This window comes from Myotis lucifugus, unplaced genomic scaffold (genome assembly GCF_000147115.1).
Source record: "Myotis lucifugus unplaced genomic scaffold, Myoluc2.0 scaffold_41, whole genome shotgun sequence".
NCBI lineage: Eukaryota > Metazoa > Chordata > Mammalia > Chiroptera > Vespertilionidae > Myotis > Myotis lucifugus.
Window position 1 is genome coordinate 6,671,355 of NW_005871089.1, and position 20,125 is coordinate 6,691,479.

Below are 20,125 nucleotides of genomic sequence, written 5' to 3' on the forward strand. Positions count from 1 at the left end.
GAATCTAAGTAACAGAATAAACCGAAGGAACAGAGTAGATCCAGAGACATGGAAGCATGAAACAGAGTGCGGAATCTCAGAGGGAAGGTGGGGGAGAGTGGGTGGGTGGGAGGTAATCAACCAAAGATCTGGTATGCATATATGCATAACCCATGGACACAGACAATAGGGTGCTGAAGGCCTGGGGTGGCGGTAGGGGGTCAATGGAGGAAAAAAGGGACACATGTAATACTTTCAACAATAAAGAATTATTTTAGCCCTAGCTGGTTTGGCTCAGTGGATAGAACGTCAGCCTGTGGACCAAAGGGTCCAGGGTTCGATTCCTCTTAGAAGCAAGAGTAGCCTGGCTGGTGTGGCTCAGTGGTTGAGTGTTGACCCATGAACCAGGAGGACACAGTTCAATTTCCAGTCAGGGTACATGCCTCCTCCCCGGCCAGGAGGCAACCAATCGATGTGTTTCTCACACATCAATGTATCTCTTTGTCTTTCCCTTTCACTTCTACTCTCCCTAAAAATCAATGGAAGAATATCCTTGGGTGAGGATTAACCAAAAAAATAAAAATAAATAAATAAAATAAAATAAAAATTATTTTAAAAAAACCACAATGTAGTAAGTGTTATTTATAAAATAGAGCATTTATTTTAAAAATTAATTCCTACTTTAGATGAATGGATTAATTCCTACTATGATGAATGCCTTCCTTTCCTTTCCAGTCCTTTCCGTGTACTCTTATCACTTTATGGAAAGCCTCATTTGAGGATGCTATTAAAAGCAAGGACTTGGCAGATGAAATCACCTATCACCTGACTTGTTATAGATCCTGCAGAAAGCAAAAGGCTCAAAGGTAATCCAACCAAAAACCGGAAAAAGAGATTACTGTAATTTATAGCCCAAAATAAAAATTTTCTTCCTCTGGGGAAAAAAAAAAGACGAAAAAGTGTCTAGAGCTTGAACATCTCCAGTGCTGTGGCATAATAAAAGTGCTGATTTGGAACGCCACCTAAACATGAAGTTAAATACACCATTAGGTGGAGAAAGGTCTAAATAAAGCCTCTTAGAAGCAAGAGTAGCCTGGCCGGTGTGGCTCAGTGGTTGAGTGTTGACCCATGAACCAGGAGGACACAGTTCAATTTCTAGTCAGGGTACATGCCTGGTTGCAGGCTTGATCCCCAGTAGGGGGCATGCAGGAGGCACCCAATAGATGATTTTCTCTCATCATTGATGTTTCTGTCTCTCTCCCTCTCCCTTCCTCTCTGAAATAAAACACACACACACAAACACACACACACACACACACACACATATATGACAAGGTATTGACAAACATGTGAAGAAATTGGAACTCTTATATGCCATTGGTGAAAATATAAAATGGTGCAGTCACTTAGAAAAATAGTTTGGCAGTACGCAAAAGATTAAACATAGAATTACCTAGTAATTCCACTCCCAGGTATATATCCAAGAGAAATGAAAACATGACCATGCAAAAACTTGTAAATGAATGTTTAGAGCAGGTCATGATGGCCAAAAAGTGGAAATAACTTAAATGGCCATCAACTGATGAATGAATAAAGAAAATATGTTCACAAAAATGAACACATGCTACAACATAGATGAACTTTGAAAACATCATGCTGAGTGAAAGAACTCACACACAAAAGGACACATCTTGTATGATTCCAATTATATGAAATGTCCAGAATAGGCAAATCCATAGAAACAGAAAGGAAATATAGGTGATTGCTAGTGCTGGGGAAAAGGAGGAATGGAGATGGACTGCTAATGGGGATGAGGTTTCTTTGGGGATGATGAAGATGGTCTGGAATGGTGATGGTTGAACATCCCTATGAATACACTAATAAACACTGAATTGTACACTATAAATCTGTGAATTACATGGTAGGTGAATTATATCTCAACTAGAGGCCTGGTGCATGAACTTCGTGCACTGGGGGGGGGGGGGGGGGGGCATATTTCCCTCAGCGCGGGGGTGTGCCCTCTCACAGGACCCCTAACTCCTTACCGCCCGCTGCTCCTTACGCCCGCTGCTCCTTACCGCTTGGCTCGCTTCTCCTTAGTGCTGCCATGGAGGTGGGAGAGGCTCCCGCCACTGCCGCTGTGCTCGCCAGCTGTGAACCCGGCTTCTGGCTGAGCAGTGCTCCCCCTGTAGGAGCGCACTGACCACCAGGGGGCAGCTCCTGCATTAAGCGTCTGCCCCCTGGTGGTCAGTGCGCATCATAGTGACTGGTTGTTCTGGTCGTTCCGCCTTAATGGTCTCTTAGGCTTTTATTATAAATGTAGCTATTTAAAACAGTTGTAGCCCTAACCGGTTTGGCTCAGTGGATAGAGCTTCAGCCTGCGGACTAAAGGGTCCCGGGTTTGATTCCGGTCAAGGACATGTACCTTGGTTGTGGGCACATCCCCAGTAGGGGGTGTGCAGGAGGCAGCTGATCGATGTTTCTCTCTCATCGATGTTTCTAACTCTCTATCCCTCTCCCTTCCTCTCTGTAAAAAAATCAATAAAATATATTTTTAAAAAAACAAAAAAACAGTTGTAGCAGCTAATACTCATGGGGCATTTATTACAGGCTCTGGGCTAGGTATTTAAGGTACACTACCTCATTTAATCCTCCTAACAATTCTATGAGATAGATACTATTACTATCCCCCATTTTACAGATAAGAAACCTGAGAGACTTAGAGTGGTTAAGTAACTTGCTCAAGGTCAACAAAGAGCCTGGCTTTGAGGTCAGGTCTATGTGACCTCAGAGTTTAAACCCTTAATCACTTCTCATAGTGCCTCTTCTATCCAATCTACTGCTAAATTCTGTCCATTCTTCCTGGCAACATTTTGACATTTCTCATACTCATGACCTCATTTCCTTCCCATCTTCATTGCCTATCATCAGACTGTTTTAGCAAACCTAAGCTCCCTACCCTAGTCTTTCTCTTCCAGACCCTTTGACACATTTATGAGGGTGTCTTCACATGAAGTTCCAGCTTTGTCTCTGGGTCAAAAATTTTCAGTGGTTCCCACAATCTAAAACACAATCAATACCCCTGCACATATTTCTACCATATTCCTTCCTCTCACCCTATGCTGCCCCATTCTCATCACTCCTGAACACACCATATACCCCTCTCCCACCTCTGGGCTCTTGCTTAGCCTGTTCCTGCTACCTGGGATGCCCTGCACCTCTGCCTATCAATGTCCTATCCATGTTTCAAAGCTGGCTCCTTGTTTACTAACTTTTTCTCAATTTCACAACCCTGCCTCCTTGCCTGTTAGAACTTAATCTCACTTTCTTACAGCAAAAAAACATATTCTAGTTATTCCAGGAGTATAAGGGTTATTTCTGACCCATGTCTACCTTCCCACAGCATTGCCTAGCATAACACAGGGCCTTCAACAATGCTTACTGAACAGAACTGTCATAGAGGATGTTATCTGGGCTGTATTTGGGGCAAAGAAGAAAGATGGGAGTATGTGAACCCAGGAATCATATTCTAAAGGTGGGAGAAGATTTTGAGGTGACAAGACACATAGACTATGGAAAGGATACAATAGCAGGGTAGGACCCACTCTAGGACCCATATCCTGCCTTCTGGAATACCTGGACTGCCTAGAGCACTGGACAGTTTCCATGCCTGCTTCCCCTATGGTCCCACAAGCCACATTGGTTTCCTCTGTGGAACCAACAGGGCAATTAGTTAAGTTTGTATAGTGATCTGTTATTTCATGGTCTCAGCCCCACATGGCCCAACTGGGTGGCCTGGGTGGCTATGCAGGCTCCTTATATTCAAGGGCAGCTACACTTCCCATTTCCTACCACCTGAATGTAAAGATCCAACACTGCCATCTTAGTCCTCTGCTTGGGAAAGATTACCAATCTGGGAGGTGTGGTGGGGCAGTGCTGGGCTGGACAGGTCCGATCCAGAACAGCTATGCAATGACTATTAAATAAGTGACAAGTGCCTGGAGTCCATTAGTATATCAGTAGTGAGCCAGGGGTAAGGGTTTCCAAACTCACTATTCACAGTACCCATCAGTGAGCCCTGGTCGGCACAGGGCACTCTTCATGTCTTCTCTGCATCTGTAAACTTCCTGAACATCAGCATTTTCTTTGCAGTTTCCATTCCTTTTTCCTGCCTCCTCCTCTCTTTATGGCAACATTTATTTCAGTGGGGGCTGAATGCATAGTAAAGGGAGTGGGACTAGCTGGGCCTAATCTCTGGAATACTCACTTGATTAGCATAGCGTTTTGGTAACTTCTTGCCAGTGTCAATGTCCATTTCTTCATCATATTTCTTATCTTCTTCCTCACTCTCCATCCCTGTCCAGTCATCTTCAGCCAGTCTTCTGGCATGATTCACATAATCCAGCCGCTTGCTAGAGAAAGAAAAGGCATCAGCAGAAGTGAAAATTTTAAAACGACAGCTTCTAGGGCTTTCTCCTTTAAACAGTTTTATGAGGAGCAGCTAGGCCTTTCTCCAGCTCCTAATTTTCAAAAACAATCATTTAGTTTACAATTTAATAACTTATTTATTTCCCTCTATCGTTATCTTCCTCTTTTTAAAAAAAATATATTTTTATTGATTTCAGAGAGGAAAGGGGAGAGAGAAACATCAATGATGAGAATCATTGGTTGGCTGCCTCCTACATGCCCCACACTGGGGATGAGCCTGCAACCCAGGCATGTACCCTGATGGGAATCGAACCATGACCTCCTGGTTCATAGGTTGATGCTCAACCACCGAGCCACGCCGGCCAGGTATTATATTCTTCTTTTTTTAAAAAAAATTACAGCCCTAACCGGTTTGGCTCAGTGGATAGAGCATCGGCCTTCGGACTCAAGGGTCCCGGGTTCGATTCCGGTCAAAGGCATGTACCTTGGTTGTGGGCACATCCCCAGTGGGGAGTGTGCAGGAGGCAGCTGATCGATGTTTCTCTCTCATCGATGTTTCTAACTCTCTATCCTTCTCCCTTCCTCTCTGTAAAAAATCAATAAAATATATTTTTTTAAAAAATTACATATTGTACAAAGTTTGGGAAATGAGAAGGAAGAACAGTAATCTTTGGAACCTAATTGTTCCAAAGTGATTTGTAAAGTAGCCCTGGCCCAATAGCTCACTTGGTTAGAATGTCATCCTGATACACCAAGGTTGCAGGTTTGATCCTTGTCCAAGAATCAACTAAGAGATCAAGCACTGAGGCAGTGAGACCAACTCAGCTGGTTTTTTCTCAAACACACATGTTCATGCACATAAAGGTGCACATGAGAGAGGGCATATGCAAGCACAATGGTCTTTTATTTCAAGAGTAGTGCCCTGGTGCACAGATTCATGCACATTGAAGGGAAATTAATTAGAAGGTGGCTGGCAGGGCGGGACTAGGCGAGATAGGCCGGACACACCTGGGGTGGCGCCATGGCTCAGTGTCTGCAGAGTGAGCGGGGTCCCTCGGCCTGGTCTGCGGGGATCGGGCAAAACCAGCTCTCCAACATCCCCCTAGGGGTCCTGGAGTGCGAGAGGACAGTTCTCGGGTGATGCACCCTGGAATTGGGCTTCCTCCTCTCTGGTTCCGGAGTGCGTCACCAGAGAATAAGACACCGCAGCTCAGCAGCTCCTGCCCCCTGGTGGTCAGTGCGCATCATAGCTACCGGTCAGACGATCACTTAGCCTTTTATATCTACCTCAACGCAGGAGCTGCCATGACTCGGACTGGCCATTTAAAAAGAAACGGCACCGCGGACCTGGTGCCCACAAAGCAACACTTGGCTCCGCCCAAGTGGGACACAGGCCCTGCCACCACCCTAGAGTGACAGCCCATCAAATTGTAGCCAACGCTGCTGAGACCCCATGGTACCAAATGCGGCCCACAGCCCAGCCCGGACCAGAAATGGTCGCTGTGGGTGCCGGGTAATGACATCACGTAGCAACGCCCGGCTTCCTCTCCCTAGCAACAACTAGCCTCCTTTGAGTTTCTTCAGCCCAGGAACACGACTTGCTTTATAGCCAGCTGCAAACATTTCACACTTTAACCAAATGTCTGTGAAGTGTTTTCCCGTGCCTCATCTCATTTGATCCTCACAGAAGTCCTGGAGTAGGATACTCGGTGGAATCTTATTTTCATTAGCCGGAAAACAGAGATTTAGAAAGTTTAGAAACTTGACCTAACTGAAAAGAAGAAATGGTGGAACTTGAAAATGACTTCAGGTTTTCTCACTGTGCAGAATATAGTCAAACACTGCTGCAGTTAAATATTTTACCCTTTGTTCTCCCTACAATAATAATCTGCTTTGTGTTAATATTTACTGCTGTGTTGCTGACAATGACCTGAAAGAGAAGTTGGGGTGCTTCACTAGGCCAGAAAAAGTTTAGCTACATCAGAAAGCAGATCTGGAGGAACAGTGTATCGCAGGGAAACTCAACACTCTCCTGAATACCTGGCAGGACTAAGGCGAGCCAAGCTGAAGAGTAGAAGAACCGAAAGACCTTCACTACTGCAAATTTTTTTTCTTTTTTCGCCTTTCAACTAAGAAACCAATTTTTTTTCTTTTTCTTCTTTTTCCATCACCTGATTTTACCCTTTTAATTACTACATTTTTATTTTTAACCAGTATTATTACTGCTACCATTTTACCACTTTTTAAAGTGCCATTTTATTTTCTCTTTTTTTATTTTGGGAGTAGTGTTCTCCATTCTATTTTCATCGTTCCTTTAGCATCAATTTTCCCTACCTCAATTTTACCTCTATGCTAAAACCCTCTTCCTCACTTTTCCCCTTTTGGTGTCCTGTTTCTCTTACCCTATTCCTGCTCTAGATTTTCCCTATTCCGTCTTTTTACCCCCTGTCCAATTTCAACCTTCTTATATATCCTATTTCCAATCCACTGCTCTAAATCCTTTTACAGCTATCCCTTATCCTTCTTCACTATCCTAACATTTTTTTCTCTTATCTTTCTATTGTTTTCTTGCTGTTTGCTTGATTGTTGAATATATTTTTTGTTTGTTTGTTTGTCTGTGGTTTTTTGTTTGTTTGTTTTTTTTGTTTTTTTTTTTGCTCGTTTTGTGTTTTTCTTTTTTTTCCTTTTTTAGGACTGGTTGTGAGGTTGTTTTACTTTTTCTTTTTCTTCTTATCTGCTGGTTTTTCCCCTCCCTCCCCTCCCCCACCCCCCAGCTATTTTTGTGCTTCTGTTTTCCCTTGCCTCTCTTGATATCATTGGTTGGTTGTAGTTTGCATTCATCTCCAGGGATCTGTTGCTGGAATTTGTTGGGATTAGTGGCAGTTCTATAGGAGTTTTCTCCTCATACAAATAGTCTCTTCCCCTCTTCTACTTCATTCTCTCTTTTTTTTCTTTTTCTTTTATTCCCCCCTCTTTTTTTTCCCCAATTTCATTTTTGCACTCCTTTTTTTTTCTTTCTCATTTTTCTTTTGTTTTTTCCCTTTTATCTTTTTCTCTTCTTTCCTCCTTACCTGTTGGGGTCCAACCCCAACGGGTCCAGGGATCCCCAAAGGTGTGGACGGAGTCGGCGAAGAATGAATGACATGGAAACTGGGTTCAGTTCATCAGCATAGCGAGGTTCTCCCTCCAGGATCTCCAGCAAAGTTCTGGCTAGGATCTCCAGCGAAGTTCTGGTCAGGATCTCCAACCAAGTTCTGGTGCCATGTTCTCTCGCTAGGTTCTCCAGCCAGGTTCTCCATGTTCTCCAGCCAGGTTCAGTCACCAGGTTCTTTAGCCAGGTTCTATCCAGGTTCTTTTGCCATGTTCTGTCTAGGTTCTCCAGTGAAGTTCTGTAGCCAGGTTCTGTCCAGGATCTTTTGCCATGTTCTCTGGCTAGGTTCTGGTTAGGATCTGATGAGGATCTGCTGAGGATCTGATGAGGATGTGATGTTTATTGTCTTGTTACATCCATTTTAAGAGTAGGATTGGCGCTTTCTGCTATTACCTGAGTCCTGATCTATCACCCCAGGGAGAGCTTGCTAATCCTGCACTTTTCCAGGGTGGAAAGGCTGCAGTGGGGTTAAGGATAAGGCTCCTTGGGCCTATCTTCTCCCATGCCTCTACATTTACCTTTCCGGCACCTTTCCTTCCTCAGAAAAGCATGGACATACTTCTTGTATAAAACATTCCATCTGACTGGGAGTAACCTTAACTCCTCTGCTAGCAAGCATATGTGTTAAAAGATCAATACAGAGTCTTTTTTCTTTAGACTCAGTATGGCACATCTTCTTAATCTAAAGATCAATACAGAGTCTTCTTTCTTGGACTCAGTATGGCACATCTTCTCAATCTAAGGATCAATACAGAGTCTTCTTTCTTTGGACTCAGTATGGCACATCTTCTCAATCTAAGTTCTGTACTATCCACCTTCTTACCCTACTTATCCTCTATAGGGGGGTCTGTAGCACCCTGGTGGAGTCCTATCCGTCCCGAGTGCGGGGCTTACCTAGGAGAATGGGGGGCTTACCTAAGGGTCCCTGTTCGGGCGCTAGATGTTGGGGTCCAACCCCAGCGGGTCCAGGGGTCCCCAAAGGTGTGGACGAAGTCGGCGAAGAAGGAATGACATGAAGACAGGGTTCAGTTCATCAGCATAGCGAGGTTCTCCAGCCAGGATCTAGCCCGGATCTGTTGCCATGTTCTAGTCAGGATCTCTAGTGAAGTTCTGGTTAGGATCTCCAGCCAGGTTCTGGTGCCATGTTCTCTCCCTAGGTTCTGTCTCTAGGTTCTGTGTAGATTCTCCAGCCAAGTCCTGTCTCTAGGTTCTGTCGCTAGGTTTTGTTTCTAGGTTCTGTGTCTAGGTTCTGTCTAGGATCTCCAGCCAAGTCCTGTCTCTAGGTTCTGTCTAGGATCTCCAGCCAAGTCCTGTCTCTAGGTTCTTTAGCCAGGTTCTATCCAGGTTCTTTTGCCATGTTCTTCTAGGCTCTCCAGTGAAGTTCTGTAGCCAGGTTCTGTCCAGGATCTTTTGCCATGTTCTCTGGCTAGGTTCTGGTTAGGATCTGATGAGGTTCTGATGTTTGTTGTCTTGTTACATCCGTATTTATACCAGCCGATTTTAATCCTGTCAATTTCTATTACAAAGGTTAGGGCGTTTCTTATCTCCATTCCAGGGAGTAAAGATTATGTAGCTTAACTACCCGCCTGGCACTTAATTAAGGGGTTGTATCCCCTCCCTAACCTCAGGGAAAAATTCCTACCTGGGGAAACAACCTTTCTCGGAGAGGTGACTTTGGTTAAAACACATAGCGCCAAGAAGGGGAGCAAACATATTAAGAACAGTATGCCATATACGCCAGGTCCCTTGAAACAGCAAGGATGGACTGGCTCCCGGCACTTACCCCCTAATTCTCTTAATTCGGGGGGTCACCTTTATTTGGGGTTATTAATATCGTGAATATATTTGTGTTCAGTGCCTGGTACGTTGTGCCTTGTTGTGTTGTATTTTGTGCCTTTAAATCAACGCAGCAGATCCAAGCAACAGCAGCCTCCTGATCACCACACCCTCTGTCTGAGGAACAGCAGCTGTACGAGAAGCCTCCCCCCACCAGCCAGAAGAGCCACCACAGCTGTGAACAACACCCACCAGAGGAGCTGCTGCCAACTGAGGAGCAGCTGCTACCGCAACCACCCAAGGAGCAACCACAGCCCAAGGAGCCACTGCCACCCAGGGAGGAGCCACTGAACGACTCAACATCTAGATATGTCAGTGAGATCAAACATGGGTAGGCAAAGAAACCCCCAAAGGAAAGAAAAGGAGGACTCGCCAGAAAAGCAGCTAAGTGAGACAGAGGCATGCAACATGACAGAAAAAGAATTCAGAATAAGGGTCCTAGCATGCATAAACCGGATGGAGGAAAAAATCAACTACTTATGCTAGAAGCAAGAAGAAACAGATGAAAAAATCAATAACTTATGCAAGACCCAAGAAGAAATGAAGAGCGATATAGCTGCAATAAAAAACACCATTGAAAGCATCAACAGTAGACTAGGAGAAGCGGAGGACCGAATTAGTGAATTAGAAGACAAGGAAGCAAAACACACCCAAACTGTACTGCAATTGGAGAAAAAAATTAAAAGACAGGAGGAGAGCCTAAGGGAGCTTTGGGACAACATGAAACGAAACAACATACGAATAATAGGGGTGCCAGAACAACAGAAAGATGAACAAGGATTAGAAAACCTACTCGAAGAAATAATACCAGAAAACTTCCCTGAGGTGGGGAAGAAAAAAGTCACACAAGCACAGAGAGTCCCAAACAAGGTGAACCCGAAAAGACCCACACCAAGACACATCATAATTACCATGGCAAATGTTCAGGACAAAGAGAGAATCTTACAGGCTGCAAGAGAGAGACGGAAAGTTACATACAAGGGATCTCCCATTAGATTATCAAATGATTTCTCAACAGAAACACATCAGGCCAGAAAAGAATGGACGGAAATTTACAGTGATGCAAAGCAAAGGACTGAACCCGAGAATACTCTATCCAGCAAGGCTATCATTCAAAATTGAAGGGGAAATAAGAAGCTTCACAGACAAAAAAAGGCTAAGGGAGTTTATCACCACCAAGCCAGCAATGCAAGAAATGCTAAAGGGACTGGTGTAAAAAGAAAAAATAAAAAGCTCAGAAAGAAAACAGCCACACAAAAAAAGAAATGGCTACAAACAAGTACTTTTCAATAATAACTTTAAACGTAAACGGGCTAAATGCTCCAATCAAAAGACATCGAGTGGCTGAATGGATAAAAAAACATGACCCATACATCTGCTGTCTACAAGAGACCCACCTCATTAGAAGGGACTCACACAGACTGAAAGTGAAGGGATGGAAAAATATCTTTTTGGCAAATGGAAATGAAAAGAAAGCTGGGGTAGCAATACTTATATCGGACAAAATAGACCTCAAAGTGAAGGCCATAACAAGAGATAAGGAAGGCCACTTCATAATACTAAAGGGATCAATACAACAAGAAGATATAACCCTGGTAAACATATATGCACCCAATGCAGGAGCACCCAAATACATAAAAAAACTCCTGGAAGATATCAAAGGAGAGATCGACAACAATACAATCATACTAGGGGACTTTAATACACCACTGACATCACTGGATAAGTCCTCTAGACAAACAATCAGCAAAGAAACAGCAATCCTAAATGACTCACTAGATCAGATGGACTTAAAAGACATCTTCAGAACACTTCACCCCAAAGCCGCGGAATATACATTCCACTCAAGTGCTCATGGGACAGATTCAAAAATAGACCACATATTGGGTCACAAGCAAAGTCTCCCCAAATTCAAGAATTTTGAAATCATAAAAAGCATCTTCTCAGACCACGATGGCATAATATTAGAAATAAACTACAATAAAAACAACCCAAAATACTCAAACACTTGGAAGCTGAATAGCATATTATTAAATATTGATTGGGTTACCAATGAGATCAAAGAAATTAAAAGCATCCTGGAAACTAATGACAATGAAAACACATCAATCCAAAACCTATGGGACACAATGAAAGCAGTCCTGAGAGGGAAGTTTATAGCTCTACAGGCCTATCTCAAAAAACAGGAAAAAATGGTATTAAATCATCTAACTCTACAACTCAAAGAATTAGAAAGAGAGCAACAAGAAAACCCCAGAGTGAGCAGAAGGAAGGAGATAATAAAGATTAGAGCAGAAATAAATGACATAGAGACCAAAAAAACAATACAGAAAATCAATGAAACCAAGAGCTGGTTCTTTGAAAGGATAAACAAGATTGACAAACCTCTAGCCAGGCTCACCAAGAAGCAAAGACAGAGGACCCAAATAAACAAAATCAGAAACGATAGAGGCGAAATAACAACAGACCCCACAGAAATACAAATGATTGTTAAAAAATACTATGGACAGCTCTACTCCAACAAACTAGACAACCTGGAGGAAATGGACAAATTCCTAGAAAAATACAACATTCCAAAACTCAATCAGGAAGAATCTAAAAATCTCAATAGGCCAATAACTATGGAAGAAATTGAAGCAGTCATCAAAAAGCTTCCAGCAAACAAAAGCCCAGGACCAGACGGCTTCACATGGGGAGTTTTACCAAACATTCAAGGAAGAACTAAAACCTATCCTCCTCAGACTACTACAAAAAATTCAAGAGGAAGGAACACTTCCAAGCTCATTCTATGAAGCCAGCATCACCCTAATACCAAAACCAGGTAAAGACAACACAATGAAAGAGAATTACAGGCCAATATCCCTCATGAACATAGATGCCAAAATCCTCAACAAAATCTTAGCAAATCGGATCCAGCAGTACATCAGAAAGATCATACACCATGACCAAGTAGGATTTATCCCAGGGAGGCAAGGATGGTACAATATCCGCAAATCAATAAACGTGATACATCACATAAACAAATTGAAAGAAAAAAACCACATGGTCATATCAATTGATGCAGAAAAAGCATTCGACAATATCCAACACCCATTTTTGATAAAAACTCTCAGCAAGGTGGGAGTAGAAGGACCATACCTGAACATAATAAAAGCCATATATGACAGGCCCACAGCCAACATCATACTCAATGGACAAAAACTAACACCATTTCCCCTAAGAACAGGAACAAGACAGGGATGCCCACTCTCACCACTCCTGTTCAACATAGTACTGGAAGTATTAGCCATTGCAATTAGGCAAGAAGAAGAAATAAAAGGCATCCAAATTGGAAAAGAGGAAGTAAAACTGTCCTTATTTGCAGATGACATGATATTATACATACAAAACCCTAGAGACTCCATCAAAAAGCTACTAGCCTTAATACATGAATTTGGCAATGTAGCAGGATACAAAATTAACCCCAAGAAATCTGAGGCATTTCTATACACCAATAGTGAACTTTCAGAAAGAGAGATTAGAAAAACAATCCCATTTACCATCGCACCAAAAAAATTAAGCTACCTAGGAATAAACTTAACTAAAGAGGTAAAAGACCTCTACTCAGAAAACTACAGGACGTTGAAAAAGGAGATAAAGGAAGATATAAACAGATGGAAGAACATACCGTGTTCATGGATTGGTAGAATCAACATCATTAAAATGTCCATACTACCCAAAGCAATCTATAAATTCAACGCACTTCCCATTAAAATACCAACGGCATACTTCACAGATCTAGAACGAACTTTCCAAAAATTCATCTGGAATAAAAAAGACCCCGAAAAGCTGCAGCAATCCTGAGAAAGAAGAAAGTAGGTGGGATCTCAATACCAGATATCAAGATGTATTACAAAGCCACTGTTCTCAAAACTGCCTGGTACTGGCACAAGAACAGGCATATAGATCAATGGAATAGAATAGAGAACCCAGAAATCGGCCCGAACCAATATGCTCAATTAATATTTGACAAAGGAGGAAAGAACATTCAATGGAGCCAAGATAGTCTCTTCAATAAGTGGTGTTGGGAAAATTGGACAGATATATGCAAGAAAATGAAACTAGACCACCAACTTACACCATACACAAAAATAAACTCAAAATGGATAAAGGACTTAAATGTACGACAGGAAACCATAAAAATTCTAGAAGAATTCAAAGGCAACAAAATCTCAGACATATGCCGAAGCAATTTCTTCACTGATACAGCTCCTAGGGCACTTGAAACTAAAGAGAAAATGAACAAATGGGACTTCATCAAACTAAAAAGCTTCTGCACAGCAAAAGAAACCATCAACAAAACGAGAAAACCCACTGCGTGGGAAAACATATTTGCCAATGTCATATCTGATAAGGGCCTAATCTCCAAAATTTATAGGGAACTCATACAACTTAACAAAAGGAAGATAAACAATCCAATCAAAAAATGGGCAAAGGACCTAAATAGACACCTTTCAAAAGAGGACATTCAGAAAGCCAAGAGACATATGAAAACATGCTCAAAGTCACTAATCATCCGAGAGATGCAAATCAAAACAACAATGAGGTACCATCTCACACCTGTCAGAATGGCTATCATCAACAAATCAACAAACGACAAGTGCTGGAGAGGATGTGGAGAAAAAGGAACACTTGTGCACTGCTGGTGGGAATGCAGACTGGTGCAGCCACTGTGGAAGACAGTATGGAGTTTCCTAAAAAAACTAAAAATGGAACTCCCATTTGACCCTGTGATCCCACTTCTAGGAATATATCCCAAGAAACCAGAAACACCAATCAGAAAGGATATATGCACCCATATGTTCATAGCAGCACAATTCACCATCGCTAAGATCTGAAAACAGCCTAAGTGCCCATCAGTAGATGAATGGATTAGAAAACAGTGGTACATCTACACGATGGAATACTATGGTGCTGTAAAAAAGAAGGAACTCTTACCATTTGCAACGGCATGGATGGAGCTGGAGAGCATTATGCTAAGTGAAATAAGCCAGTCAATGAAGGAAAAATACCACATGATCTCACACATTCATGGATAATAGAGACCATTATAAACTTTTGAACAATAATGGATACAGAGGCAGAGCTGCCTCAAACAGATTGTCAAACTGCAGCGGGAAGGCCGGGGAGGGTTGGGGGGCAGGAGGGAAGGGGGTAAGAGATCAACCGAAGGACTTGTATGCATGCATATAAGCATAACCAATGGACATAAGACACTGGGGGGTGGGGGAGGCCAGGGGATTGTCAAGGGCGGGGGAAAAAAAGGACACATATGTAATACCCTTTGTAATACTTTAAGCAATAAAAATTAAAAAAAAAAATTTAAAAAAAAACTGGGGAGAAATTCAAATTATATATCTGTATATATACATATATATATTTTTATAAATGTCTACACTAATTCACAATTCTCTGTTAAAAATAAACTACTAGAGCTGAAAACTGTTGATCAAAGTTACCTAAATATTAAAATTATATTTTAAAAGTAAAAAAAAAAAAAAAAAAGAAAGCAGATCTAATTAAGCATGTTTATTCTATATATATAAAAGGCTAAGTTGACTTGTGCATGCGCAATACATATAAAAGCTCTTGCTGGCACTAATCTGTTTGTCGATTGTGAATTTGGTTGACACTTCTATTATAGAGAAAGGGTGAATAGCAATATTAAAACATTTCTTCTAATTAATTTCCTTTCAATGTGCACAAATCCATGCACCGGGCCTCTAGTATATAGATAAGAAAGAGCTGGAGTGCTTGTACATGTACAAAAGGATGCATTTCTGTGGTTATTTCCCAAGCATTGTTTTAAGCACAAGAGAAGGAAACTAAAAAAACAAAAACAAAAAACCTGCCCAGCCCGTGTGGTTCAGTGGTTGAGCATCGACCTATGAACCAGGATCACGGTTCAATTCTTGGTCAGGGTTGCAGGCTCGATCCTCAGTAGGGGGCATGCAGGAGGCAGCCAATCGATGATTTTCATTGATGTTTCTCTTTCTCTCCCTTCCTCTCTGAAATCAATATATATATTTTTTAAAGAGAGGTGGGAGATATCTGTAATACTATCTACAATAAAAAATATATTAAAAAAAGAGAGTAAAGCCCTGGCTGGTTTGGCTCAGTGGACAGAGCGCCGGCCTGTGGACTGAGGGGTCCCAGGTTCGATTCTGGTCAGGGGCACATGCCTGGGTTGTGGGCTCAGGCCCCAGCAGGGGGCCTGCAGGAGGCAGCCGATCAATGATTCTCTCATCATTGATGTTTCTATCTCTCCCTCTCCCTTCCTCTCTGAAATCAGTAAAAATATATTTTAAAAAAAAAGAGAGAGAGAGAGAGAGAAGAAATTACCCATATGCCCGTCAGTAGGGGACTGCTTTGATTATTATATCATGAACTGTCCATTCAATGGAATACCTGGAACTTAACGATATAGAATTTCTGCAAAGAAACATTGTTAGCTAAATGTTCAGAACAGTATACTTAAAAAAAAAAAAAAAGGTTGCAGGCCAGGTAGCTCTAGTCACCAAAAGGGTATGGATTTCATTTCCGGTCAGGGACTATACCAGTCGATGTTTCTCCTTTCATGGATGTTTCCCTCTCTTTCTCTCTCCTTTCCTCTCTCTCTCTAAAATCAATAAAAAAAAAAAAACATATCCTCAAGTGAGGATTAAAAAAAAAAGGTCAGCCCTAACTGGTTTGGCTCAGTGGATAGAGCGTCAGCCTGCGGACTGAAAGGTTCCAGGTTCGATCCCGGTCAAGGGCATGTATCTTGGTTGCGGGCACATCCCCAGAAGGAAGTGTGCAGGAGGCAGCTGATCGATGTTTCTCTCTCATCGATGTTTCTAACTCTCTATTCCTCTCTGTAAAAAATCAATAAAATATATTTAAAAAAAAAAAATCAATACATGCCCTAACCGGTTTGGCTCAGCGGATAGAGCATCGGCCTGCGGACTCAAGGGTCCCAAGTTCGATTCCGGGCAAGGGCATGTACCTTGGTTGTGGGCACATCCCCAGTGGGGAGTGTGCAGGAGGCAGCTGATCGATGTTTCTCTCTCATCAATGTTTCTAACTCTCTATCCCTCTCCCTTCCTCTCTATAAAAAAAAAAAAATCAATAAAATATATTAAAAAAAAGTCATCACACATCCATTACATGTATTCATAGTTCAAAATTTGAAATATGTAAATTATAGTGTTTTTTTTTGTTTAAGAGGGGGCATGGGTGATCTGAGAAGGTAATCTGCAAGCAACCCAGAGGCCACAGGGAACCATTTCTGCTAAATACATGCAGTGATGCAACACTGGTCAAAATGCAGATGGTACAGAAACTGTGCAGCTGTTAATAGCTCCTCTTGATTTTCAATTCCTTAATTGATTACCCAGAAGAGACCATGTTGCACTGAGAATAAAAGGACAGGCCTTGCCTTCAGAGAAGCATAGCCTCAAACATTCCTATCCTGCTCTCTTTTCCTGTATGCTCATCTTGGCACTGAGAATTACATGTATGGAAGACATTTCCTCAAGTTCCCTGTGGAATTATTTGTTTGGAGCTCCCAAGGTCTCTACAGAAACATCTGGGCTGCAGGCAGACAGGAAGACCACACCAAGGCCAGGATTCAGAATGTGGGAGAAGCTACACAGGGAATGTGGGGAGTGGAAGTCTGGGCGTGACTTTCTCAAGTCCATAAATTACAAAGCTCAGTACTGCTGCCAGGAAAAAAAAAATTAACCAAATAACTGAAGTTTTACTTTCAAACTTCCTCATCTTTTTTCTAAGCTCTGGGTGTAAAAGACATCTACCTCTGCCAGGATTTATTCCTCCCAACCTTGTGGATAAGATGATCAACCTACAAAGGGTCTACTTTGAAGAGGGTTCTGTAGAAGCAAGCCTAGAGCTTTCTGATCTGTTCACAATGCCCAGCCTGGAGAAAAAAGCCAGGGAGTCAAAGCATCCCTTACAATTTCTGCCGTTCCAATAACTGCTGACGCCGCTCACTCTGCTCCAGGGAACTGTACTTGGACTTGTACTGGGACAGGCGAGGGTGTGGGGCAGCTGTGCTATTCAGATCTTGAGACACAGAAAAGCTACTAGCCAGGGCTTGACTCAGTTCTTCCATTTTCCCTACAAAGGAAAATATAAGAAGATGGTTCATTCATTTTATATTACCTCCTGTATACAGGCAGTTATAACATGGTATCTACATTGCTAAAAAAAACTTAATCCAAAATCATAATGGTTTCCTGGGAAAAATGAAAGTTAAAGGGTAAAAGAGTTACAGATGAGCAATTACAGTATTTCCTGCAGATATTTTAATAATGATCCTTCTGATAGCTCTGAGTGTATAGATATAACCTTAAACATTAGCCACTAAGCAATTTCACCTTGTGATTCAATCTAACTTTTGCTCTTTGCCACCCATTACCAAGTGTCCTGTCATTAATTCCTTCTTACCATACATAACCAGTGATGTGATCAAGTACCTAACTTTTTCCTGAACAGCTCTAAGTAGTCATTACTCATTAACTAATAAAACTTTCTGATGCAGTTTATCCAATTGGTTGTTTCATTCTCTAATAAATGCCAACCCATATTAAGAAAATTTAGCTCCAGGAAAAATACTGGTTCTGGGGCCCCTGCAGGAAGATAAGAGAAGCCAAAAACCCAAATCTAGCAGTTACTTTCTCATTTTATAGTTTGTTTTGTTTGGAGTGGGCCAAAGGGAGTTTTCAGAACTACCTACTTTGGACTCAGTTAAAAAATGATAGCTAAAAAAAAGCTAGAATGTGGAAGGTTGTCTACCAGCTAATACCATGTGCTTTAGAAATGTGAAGGACTGACATGTGGTACCTTTGGGAGAACAGAGAGTAGATGTCATACTAGAGAAAGACTACCCAGGTAAGCCCTAAAGAATTAAAGTGGAGAGAAGGAGGTGAATTCACACTTCACTCTTCTGTGAATAAAGGTATGGAGTGGAACAGGAGCTTACCCAAAGGTTAAAGGTGTGCCTCAGAAGAAAAGGGAAACATCTGAGAGACAGATGGACAGTGGGCACCACAGTGCTTCAGGTTCACCTCAGCGTAGGTCCCACTGCTCTGAGCACCAAAACCAGCAGGTTCATTCCAGAGCCTCTAGAGTTAAAAATAGACCTTATGGGCCTCTACTTGGCAATGAGTTACTTTGCATTGCACACTTGAGGTCAGATTTTCTTTTCTTAATTTACAGCATTAGATTTTTTAATTTGAAAGGAACTTTCAAAAATTGTGATTAAAAACTCAAGTTACCATCTTAACCACTTTAAGTGCACAATTCAGTAGTGTTTAGTGCATTCACATTGTTGCTCAATCAATTTCCAGAAATCTTTTTCATCTTGCAAAATGTACAGGAAAGGAACTCTTTTTTACTTAAGATTAACATAGCAATACTTGATTTGAGGCTCGTCTTAACACACATAATGCCACCAGGGTGGCCATTTGCGGCTGAGGCTAGGTGATGAGTACTTGGAATCCGTAATGACGAGCTACTTTCTGTACGTTTATGTAAGTCTGAACACTTCCATAATATAATTTGTGGGTTTCTGCTGTTCTAGGAAGCACAAAAAATCGTAATCGCAGCTTTGGATACTGGGGAGGCTCTCTACGCTGTTCCTGGCTGCCTCCGGCTCTTTGAACCCATTCCTCCATGGGTGCAGTCGTTTAGGGTTCTCACCTCGGCACGGTTGGCTTCCTGCGCCAGCGGCGTCTGCGCCCTACTAACTCCCAAACCTCCGACCCACCCCCGCCCGCGCTCCCGCCCCTCGCGCGCCTCCCGCCTCTCCTCCTCGTCCTCATCCTCCGCGGCCGTCTCTCACCGAGCTTCTATCGATTCCAGGCGGCCGTTCTCCCCGCCACAGCCCCGCACAGCCTTTTCCCCTCCGGATGGGGCCGTTCAGGTCTCGAGAGATCCCTCCTCCCTCCTAGTCCCTGAGGGTCTGGGCCAGACCGCGGGGGCTAGAGGAGCGGAAGCGCGCCCAGGGGGAGGGCCTGGCTGGCTCCGCCCCTGCGGGGGAGAACCTCCGGAGGCCCGGGATTGGAGCCGGCACCGAGGGGCAGTTAGAGCTAAGGCTCGAACCCAGGACTCAGCCGGCCCGGCCACGCGGCGCCGCCACCGCTGCCGCCACAGGCAGGGGCCAGCCAATCATTGGCTGCGGAAGAGCCTCCCGCCCCTGGGGCCGCACCGCCCAGCCCACTCGCCCCAGCATCCCGAGATTCCGGCCCTCTCGGGGGCGGGGTCTCCGCGCGGCGCTACTTCCGCTCCGCGGGGCTGGTGTTTTCCGGTCAGCTGGGGCCCCTTCTGGGAGGGTACGGCTGCGCCCAAGCACCGCTCCTGCGCGCCTGGCGCCCACAGGAGGCGCCCCACTCGGTCCCGGCGTTCTGGAACCTCCAGGCCTGGGTCCCGCTTCAGACCCGCTGTGAGCGCGCTGGGCGCTCCCACAACCCGCCCGTCTCCGCGGTCCCTGAATGGCTCCCTGCTCCCTTCACACCCTCTCCCGCTTGCGAGAGCCACGCTGGAACCCGGCCTCATTACACCGGGTTTGCTCCAACTGGGAGGCTCCCTTTCTTACTCCGTGGGGGGCGCCGAGGAAGGCTGATTCCTGCTTAAGTAGTAAGCATCAAGAACAAACTGTTAGGGGCAGAAATAGAATAATGGGGACTAGCAGTA

General features: G+C 43.3%; 1 protein-coding gene across 1 annotated transcript in view; it reads right to left on the minus strand.

Annotated features, from left to right (window-relative positions):
- The window catches only part of SNUPN (snurportin 1), a 51,443-nt gene extending 31,852 nt beyond the window's left edge, over positions 1-19,591 (minus strand). The window contains exons 1-4 of the mRNA XM_023753178.1: positions 19,275-19,591; positions 17,386-17,548; positions 4,218-4,391; positions 3,832-3,955 (exon numbers count right to left, since the gene is read on the minus strand). Coding sequence (XP_023608946.1) covers positions 3,832-3,955; positions 4,218-4,391; positions 17,386-17,543 — 456 coding nt within the window. The 5' untranslated portion in view covers positions 17,544-17,548; positions 19,275-19,591. The remainder of the gene's footprint in view (positions 1-3,831; positions 3,956-4,217; positions 4,392-17,385; positions 17,549-19,274) is intronic.
- Positions 19,592-20,125: the final 534 nt, after the last annotated feature.